This window comes from Boleophthalmus pectinirostris, unplaced genomic scaffold (genome assembly GCF_026225935.1).
Source record: "Boleophthalmus pectinirostris isolate CB_2022bp ecotype Guang Dong unplaced genomic scaffold, ASM2622593v1 HiC_scaffold_11, whole genome shotgun sequence".
In the NCBI taxonomy this organism is placed as follows: domain Eukaryota; kingdom Metazoa; phylum Chordata; class Actinopteri; order Gobiiformes; family Gobiidae; genus Boleophthalmus; species Boleophthalmus pectinirostris.
Window position 1 is genome coordinate 11,217,577 of NW_026570994.1, and position 9,509 is coordinate 11,227,085.

The 9,509-nt window shown below is 39.8% G+C and overlaps 2 protein-coding genes across 2 annotated transcripts; both read left to right on the forward strand.

Annotated features, from left to right (window-relative positions):
• Positions 1-665: 665 nt before the first annotated feature.
• Positions 666-4,490, forward strand: LOC110153281 (kelch-like protein 41b). The gene is made up of 6 exons (XM_020917164.2): positions 666-1,827; positions 2,331-2,488; positions 2,742-2,849; positions 3,663-3,848; positions 3,959-4,105; positions 4,213-4,490. The coding sequence occupies exons 1-6, from the start codon at positions 733-735 to the stop codon at positions 4,322-4,324; spliced, it is 1,806 nt and encodes a 601-aa protein (XP_020772823.2). The 5' UTR covers positions 666-732; the 3' UTR covers positions 4,325-4,490.
• Positions 4,491-7,495: 3,005 nt separating this feature from the next.
• LOC110153203 (2-oxoglutarate receptor 1-like) lies at positions 7,496-8,518 on the forward strand. The gene has a single exon (XM_020917082.1). It carries the CDS (start codon positions 7,496-7,498, stop codon positions 8,516-8,518), a length of 1,023 nt encoding a protein of 340 aa, XP_020772741.1.
• Positions 8,519-9,509: the final 991 nt, after the last annotated feature.

The window sequence follows — 9,509 nt, forward strand, 5'->3', positions numbered from 1 at the left end:
GAGTTTATCATAGATTTTAAATATTTTTGTTGCCACTTTGGGTTTAATTTGTTCCATTGTGATAGATTTTTTTTTTTAATGCAATGAAAGGATGAACAACATTTTACAAGATAAAAATGCAGGCTCTCATTGGTACAAATACTATTTAAATTAAATTGAAATTATGAATTAATTAATTGTTGTTTTTAGTTGTTTGATAAGTGATAAGTGAAATTGGTGAACTCATTCAGCTGCAATTAATTTCTGACTTAAAACGCCAACTCTATTATTACCCAAACCTAAAGTTTCCAGGTCCCAACCAAGTTCCTTCATAACATTAGACTTTTATTTTATTTGCTAGATGTGACCCTATTCCTTCTACTTTTATCCTTTTGGTAGTTCTTTCTATTCAGGGCTTTGACTGTATTGTCTTCCCCATTGGCCAAGCACACGACACCTCCCTAGCTGAATCGTGGTGGCATATCCTGAGCAACCAGTTGCTTCTTTCAGTCTATGACAGCAGCTGCTCAGGATGAGGCCTGTGATTCGGCCCTGTCAGATTCCACTGCAGTCGGGGTAGGCCAGGGGCAGGGGAGGTTATTTATAGAGTGGGATGGGATTAAATTGCAGGGTCTTCACACCAGGAACCTTTTGGCCACTCTGTCTTTTCGAGCCAGGACTAGAGCCAGAAGGACCTGTGGCTGCCTGCTCCTTCCTCTCCTCTCTCCACGGACCCCCTTCTCCTGACCAGTTATGGACCCCAGCGCCATCAAGGAGGAGCTGCGCCTGTTCCAGAGCACCCTCCTGCAGGACGGCCTGAAGGAGCTGCTCAATGAGAACAAGTTTGTGGACTGTACCCTGAAGGTGGGCGACCGCTGTTTCCCCTGCCACAGGCTCATCATGGCTGCCTGTAGCCCCTACTTCAGAGAGCTCTTCTTCACAGAGGACGGGAAGGAGGTAGAGAACACCAAAGAAGTGGTCCTGGATGACGTGAACCCCAACATTCTGGACATGATCATCAGATACCTGTACTCAGCTGAGATTGACCTTACCGACGATAATGTGCAGGACATAATTGCTGTGGCAAACCGTTTCCAGATCCCCTCTGTGTTCACAGCTTGTGTCAACTACCTCCAGAAGAAGATCTCCCTGCCCAACTGCATGGCCATATTTCGGATGGGCCTGGTGCTCAGCTGTCCCAGGCTAGCCATAGCTGCACGTAACTTCATTGCTGACCGCTTTGAATTCCTCCACAAGGACGAGGAGTTCCTCAAGCTCGCACCTCATGAACTCTTTGCAGTCATTGGTGGCGATTCTTTGAATGTGGAGAAGGAGGAGCTGGTGTTTGAAGCTGTCATGTCTTGGGTCCGCCATGATAAGGATAGTCGTGTCAAGATCCTCAAAGATGCCTTCAACTGTGTCCGTTTCCGCCTCCTTCCTGAGAAATACTTCACAGAAAAAGTTGAGACAGACGAGATCATCAAGGCTGATCCCGAGCTGCAGAAGACCATCCAGATTATCAAGGATGCCTTCAAAGGGAAGCTTCCAGAGAAACCCCCGAAGAAGGAGGGGGAGGAGGGTGAAGAGGAGGAGAACCTGTTCCCTGGTTTCCTGAACGACAACCCCAGGCATGGCATGTACATGCGAGATTTCATTGTTATGATCAATGACACAGCGGCTGTGGCCTATGATGTCAATGAGAATGAGTGCTTCCTGGCGGCCATGTCCGAGCAGGTTCCACGTAACCATGTGAGCGTAGTGACACAAAAGAATCAGGTGTTCATTATTGGAGGACTGTTTGTGGATGAAGAGAACAAGGATGTGCCCCTGCAGTGCTACTTCTATGTGGTAAGATTTCATATTTTTATATTATATTTTATATTTATATTTTCAACTTTCTTATACATTTACATGTTGGCAGATTCACTCCCTTTGTGCTTTCTATTATAGGTTGGCAAACACTTTAATGACACACCTTGATGTCAGCAATAACCCCAAAATGAAGAGTGTTATTTTGAGTTAACCTTGAAGTAATTTAGCATTTTTGGCGAGCTTATTTCTCATTCGTCCTTGACGGGGAGCATGATGATAGAAAAATGAGACAGATATTCATATGAATTTTTCAGTGTATAACTGGGACACACTTATCTTGCTGTCTGTGATCAATGCTTGGATTATGTTTCCCTCGCTGCCCATCAGAACAGAGCAACACACACATGTTGAGAGAGGAGTGATAAAAGCTCTGAATAACTCCCTTTTACAGCTAAATCAATATGTGGATACAGTGTGATGTACATTCTCTCTTTCATAGATAAACATAAATGTTAATGCTCCTGTTTTTTCCTCTGCAGTTGGATCCTCTTTCGTCTGAATGGCTGGCTCTGCCGCCCATGCCCTCTCCGCGATGCCTATTTAACATCGGAGAGAGTGAGAACCTGCTTTTTGCCATTGCTGGCAAAGACCTCCAAACTAATGAGTCGCTGGATACTGTCATGTGCTATGATATTGAGTGAGTTTCTTTTCTTATTTGTTTCTCACCCTGTCGTGCAAGAAATGCAAAGTTTCAGGTGATAATTAACTGCAGAAAATTAATGGAATGATTTCTTGTTAATATTCACATTCACTTTTAAAATAATCTTGCTTTTCTCACTCAGTCATGTTTTTTTAAGTCATTTCACAATAAATACAATAATTAATAATTACAGAAAATGAAAAAAAAAAAAAAAACTTGTGTTAATTAAATTTATTTATTTATTTTTTAGTCAAATGAGGTGGAGCGAGACGAAAAAGCTTCCCCTGAAAATCCATGGACATTCTGTAGTCTCCCACAAAGGACTGGTTTACTGCATTGGAGGAAAGACAGATGACAAGTGAGTTAATGAGCGCGGGTGTGAGGGACCCTGCAGCTGTTCTTGGTCCATCACTGTGGCAGGCTGCAACATCATATACAACAATTACAGTCCTGCAGTCCAGCAATATCTTCTAATAATGAGAACATGATCTGTCTGACCGCTTGAATCATTGACAATACAGCACCATAAATAGATCACACTGAATCAAAATGAGAGTTAATAATGCTAGGAAAGCCAGGAAATTGAAAATAGAAAAAAAATGTATAGGACTGGGAGAAAATGAGTGTAACAGATTGTTTTGCCTAATAATAGGTTATCAGTGGGTTCAGTGATTTCAGCTGTTGGGCGAGCACTGTCAAGAGCCCACAGGTGGAGCTTATCGTGCTGTCGGCAGTTAGAGCTAACTTCAAGAACAAACAAATGGAAACTTTGAGTGCCAGAAACAACAGGAATATACATTTTATTTTTAGATTTTTCTTATTGTTTTGCATTAGTAAATCATCTTCAAATAGGTACTTTTAATGTTAGGAACACACTGGAATATCTGAGACAGGGGCAACAAAAGCCTGTAAAAGTTAATTCGCAACATTTCAGTGAGATGTCTGAGTGCAGAAAGAGCTTCTCAGAAAGGCAGACCAATATTAGCATTAGATGTATGTATAGAGTCTGACCTTTAGACCCCAGTGGGTGGAACTGCATAATTCTTTATGCTGTTCTGAAATCACTGCATGACTAAGGGACAAAGAGTCACTCATACATCAAAGTTTGAAAAAAATCTAAGTGTGCTATTGAATTTTATTTTACAATTTTGTCATTTTGTTTTCTATAAAGCAAAGCCCTCAACAAGATGTTTGTGTACAACCACAAGCAGTCCGAGTGGAGGGAGCTGGCAGGCATGAAGACCCCTCGGTCCATGTTCGGAGCAGTTATCCACAATGGCAACATAATAGTGGCAGGTGGAGTGAATGAGGATGGTCTCACTGGTACCTGTGAAGCCTACAACTTTACTTCAAACAAGTATGTCTTATTTACCCGCTGGGTTAAGGTCAAAGCCGGTGCATGCAGCAGGTATTTCAGATGTCCACTTTGTCTTTGGTTGACCTTCTGCTGGTGCTTTGTCTCTTCAGGTGGGAGCCGTTCACAGAGTTTCCCCAGGAGAGGAGCTCTGTCAACCTGGTGAGCACTGGCGGGCTGCTGTACGCTGTGGGCGGCTTTGCCATGGTGGAGATGGAGAACAAAGAGGTGGCTCCCACGGAGGTCACAGACGTCTGGCAGTAAGTCTTTTAAACCTATAGGCGTCCGGGGGCTCTCTGCACATTAAAACTGCATGGCTTTGGTAGGCTATTCGTTTTCATTAGCGACCGCCTGTGTTCTGTTTTAGGTACGAGGAAGATAAGAAGCAGTGGAGTGGCATGCTGAGGGAGATGCGTTATGCTGCTGGCTCCTCCTGTGTGTCTATGCGTCTCAACGCTGCCAGGATGCCCAAACTGTAGTTTTTTTCCCCTTTTTGTAAACCTCAAGCATCTTTTATCCTCATCCTCTGAACTCGGATTTCTGTGTCATCAGTCAATCTTTGACATTTCTATCTCTTCAAAGAACATACCATCTCTCACAGCAACAAAAACATTTAGATGTATCTGTAAAGCTGTTTACATCATTTCTAGCTCTTTTGTAAAATAAACATTTGTAAATCTATATTGTTTAATCATTTGTGTGATCTACAAATAATGACTACAAGGCACAACACAATAATGTTTTACAGTCAAGCTGCAGATTGCTGATACAGCCCTACTCTTCAAATACATTTAAGTAGTGGCTGAGTGACCTGAGATTACCACAGCGCCCTATATTAAACTCATTGTTTATTTAATTTAATTACATTTTACATTGCATTATATTATATTTATAAAAGTGAACAAAATAAAACATTATGACCGACGTGACTGCGCCTGACCAAGGACTGGACTCGTGGATGACTTGAAGCAGCAGCGGAAAACTTCTTGGCCTTGGATAAATCATTGTGTAAATGAGTAGTAGGTCTATTTGACAAGCAAATATAACCTTATTCTTGAATGAGTTTATAATAGCTTTACACAGAAACTTGTAAAGACTTCGGCTCTTCTGGCACTATCAAAAGCAGTAAACCAAGAAGCAGCACTATAAAATGCTAATGCTAATGATGCTAATAACTAACATTCTGTGTTTTACGTTTCAGTGTTATGTAACTACCCAGACAAAACATAAAATACACACATATTCTGGTATTTACAGACAACAAATAGTGAAAGTTCAAAGACACTTAATCTTAAAGTAGAAGAAAACACTGACTCTTGATTAAAGAGAAGAAAGAACGCAAATGTTATTCATTATTAAATTAACTTTAGTTTGACACTTTTCTCATAGTACAACAGTGTTTCCCTTTAATACAAGAGACTGTGGTGGCCCCCATAGTCTAAAATAGCCCCCCCATAATCTAAAATAAACTGAACTAGACATTGGCATGACATAAATAGATGTTGTTGCTCATTTCATTAATATACATTTGTAGAGACATAGAGACTACACTGGTCAAAATGACTGCATAATGATTAACATTTAATTGAATAATTAAATAAGACGAATTAATTGAAGACGAAATTATTCAAATAAAAATTATTTGTGCCAAAATCTATGAGAAACACTTGGTATAGCATAGTAAGGTATTCCATAATGATATATTTAGTTTATATTTGACATCAACATGTCTGTCAATTGGGCCTAACTGACAGAATTTTGCATTTCATAGCTCAGACATGTACTTATCTCTTTTGTCCTTCATTTTTGATCTGTCTGGAATATGGTGTCATGTGGCCAGGTAAGGCATTTGTGTCTCTTTTTTTTTTTTTTTATCGTAGCTGCTTGGAATTTTAAATAGGCTCAGTGTTTTCCATTAATACAGGAGACTATGGTGACCTCCCGTAGTCTAAAATTCTCTCCATAGTCTAAAAACAAACTGGACTAAACTGACAGAACTAAATTTGACCTTGTTGCTCATTGTATTATCATACACATAAAAGAGACAACAATGATCATAACAGCTTAAAGTGTAAATATAGGCAGAAAGTGGCATTTATATTCCACAAAAATTAAAAGACTAAATTATTTAAATAAAAAAGATTTGAGCCACCATAGTCTCAGCAAAATCTATGAGAAACACTGATATATATATATATATATATATATATATATATATATATATATATATATATATATATATATATATATATATATATATATATATATATATATATATATATATATATATATATATATAATAGGAACAGGATACATTGCGTCTGCTGTCACTGACTCAAATACCTGTTCCTTCGTCTAAGTGACCCTTCAGCTTCTACCGGGAAATATTAAATACACATGACTTAGGGTTAAAACATGCTCAGGATTTTCAAACAAAGGTGTTTTTCTGGAGCTTCCCTGTGGGTGGGGAAAACTGGAAGAGCTAAGAGATGGACCCATATAGGACTGGACCAGGAAACAGGGATGGCACTCTCAGGATGGCATTCTCAAAGCTTGGACTGATAGGGGCATGTCAGCCAAACATGAGTACAACTTACATTTGTACTCTAATTTTATTTCCTTTTAAAAACATATAGGCAGGAAGTAATATTTTATGTAATTATCACTTTTAAAGGGCCTTATATTACACTATTTTTATCTATGTTATAATGTTTCCTCAGCTAAAACTTACCAGCAGTTTTGTTTCATTCACACATTTTTAACACATACACTTTGCATATTTAGGCTGACGTGTTTTCTCAAACAGATGTCATGCGGTAATAGAGAAAGTGCTCCATTGTGTTTTAAAACTATACACCTTCACAAGAGTCATTTGGATGATTTCAGCCTTGGAATTGCCATTCTCCACTGAGCTTAAGTTTACCTTTAGCTGCTAGCTGTTAACTTGGAGATGTAAACAGGTTAATAATAAAGGGTTTCTCAAACATGTGTGAATGAAACAAAACACATCTTCAGGTATGTTTTTGATGAGATAACATTATAACATGGTGTAAAGCTCACAAGAACCAATTTAGTGTAATATAGGACCTTTAAATAAACACAATTAGAAGGTGCAAATGACTCCCTGCACATCTCTTTTTAACTGTAATGAGAGTAGATTGAACAGGCAGCATTACAGGAAGCTGCCATCAAGCCAGAATGCTATAGGCGCTGTCATATCCTGAGAGGCGTTCACAGTCCTCATCTGTGACAAGGAAAACACACTATTATTTGTTTTGTTCCCCCTGAGTTTGTGTGATTGTTTGTTTCTTGCCAACCCCGTGCCCCGTTATTTTTCCTCTCCTTTTTGTTCATCCCTCCTTCCTTCATCAGTAATTGCCTCTGACAGTGATATGACACCTGGGGAAAAAGGAATAATGATTTGCTTCTATTCTAACTGCTCACAATGTTTTCTATATGTTTTTATGTTCTGTTTGATTGATGTTAAACAGTAAAACATAGAGGAATACAAATGTGTTTACAAATAGAATGATTCATATATTACTCATATGAATAGCATTAATGCCCATAATAATTATTGTAAAGCTGTATATAGCAGGAGATCTAATTTCTTAAAGTGTTGTAACTTTTCTCATAGCTTTAACCTGGCCATGGCAAAAGAGAGTGAGCTCTGCACAGATGTGGATGATTTGGTGAAGCATTATTTCTTGCCCGTTGGATATTCCCTGGTCTTCATTGGGGGACTGTTGGGGAACACGACTGCAATAGTCGTGTATGTGCTGAAGTTTCACCCATGGAAGAGCAGCAGCATCATTATGGTCAACCTGTCTGTCATAGACCTATTATTTGCCTTGAGCATGCCCTATCTCGTCTATTACTACAGCAACGGGGACCAGTGGGCACTTGGTGACTTCATGTGCCGTTTCGCACGCTTTGTTTTTCATTTTAACCTGTATGGGAGCATCATGTCACTCATGTGTATTGCTGTGTTCCAGTACGTGGTGGTGATGCGTCCCCTGTGGACGCCTTGGGTGCAGCAGAAACATTGGGGCCTCCTGGCTTCTGCTGTTGTGTGGATCAGAACTGCAGCGGAGGTCACTCCAATACTCACTTTGATTGATATGAGAGAGGGAGACAATCAGACCTATTGTCTGGACTTTGCCAGCACCACTGATGTGGATGCCATTTGCCTGTACAGTCTGCTCATCACAGCCTTTGGATATGTGCTTCCTCTGCTCGTGGTCTTCATATGTTACATTCGGATTGTTGTGCAGCTACATAAAGGGCCTCAAACCAGCAGCACCTCTCAGATACGGTCTCAGCGAGTTGCCATTCTCATCCTGGTGGTGTTTGTGCTGTGTTTTCTGCCCTATCACATCCTGCGTGCACTGCGCATTGAAACACGCAACATGCCACACCTTTCATGTACACTGAGAAACACAGTGCATGCAGCCTACATCATCTCCAAGCCTTTGGCTGCATTCAACACCTTCTTCAACCTGGTTCTGTTCACTCTGTTAGAAGAAGTATTCAAAAAGGCCTTCGTCAGTGTCTTCTCCTGCCAACGCTGGCTGAGAAAGAGCACCTCTCTGGTGAACCTGGCTTTCATCAGTCCAGCCTGTCCAGCACTGACGGAGCAGAGGAGTAACAGCTCAACACTTACTGTCCCATAGCTGAGAAAGCACCAACAGACAGGATGTGTGGTGTAACTTGTGTTTGAACTGTGCTCTTAGTAAAAAGAGATTTCAATGTAATTAGTCAATTTGTATACCATATAACTTGCACTGGAGTGTGTCATGTTTGAACTGCGTGCCACTTAAAATATACTTATACTTCCGCTACTATGTACACATACCCTGTTGGCAGTACATTCGTGTTTTTTTGTATTCATTATTTGACTTCTTTTTGTATAGTTAGTAAGTAAACACATTGACATATTTTTTATGTTTATTGTTTTCACTCAGCGTATCTGCAAATTCAGTATTTATAGATCCATATTTTGGCATCTGTCAAAATAAATGGAATTCAAAATAAAAATAAAAAATAAGTGTAACTACTAAATATCAATCAGGATAGTTTGCTGTTTTTGTCTTCCCAGGCAGTGATGTGATTTAGCGACCCAACAACACCTCCAGCAGCTACTGATCTGTGAAAGACTGGAAGGTTGTATCTGAGCACTTAGCCCTCAGAGTACATGTTTTCACCTTGTCATAAGTTAACAAGGCAGCAGCTCAGTCCTCATTCTCAAAGTCAGCACCCTACTTTTCTGTGCTCAGGCTCTAGAATGACAAGGCCTTTGAAATATACAAGCACACCAAACACACTTCAAGAATTTCTTAATACAAGAAAGAATAAATCCCTCCCAAAATCTCTCCCCTCAGGTAAGTAATCCTTCACCAATGATAAATATGTTTCCTATGGATGCTGTGTTGTCATATTTTACAAATTTATTACAGACCATTTTGCATAGTAGTTAATTGCCCGTAGCATAAAAACAAATGCAAATGTTATAATGTACCATAAATGCAAATGACAAACTATGCAAAGGACTCATCGCTGTTGACCAGTGACAATCATTTTATTGTCTGGCTCCATGCTGAGTAGAAGAGAAGATAGCGGCTGATAGAAATCTATTTTTGTCTGTGGAGAGAACAGTTTTCTTCC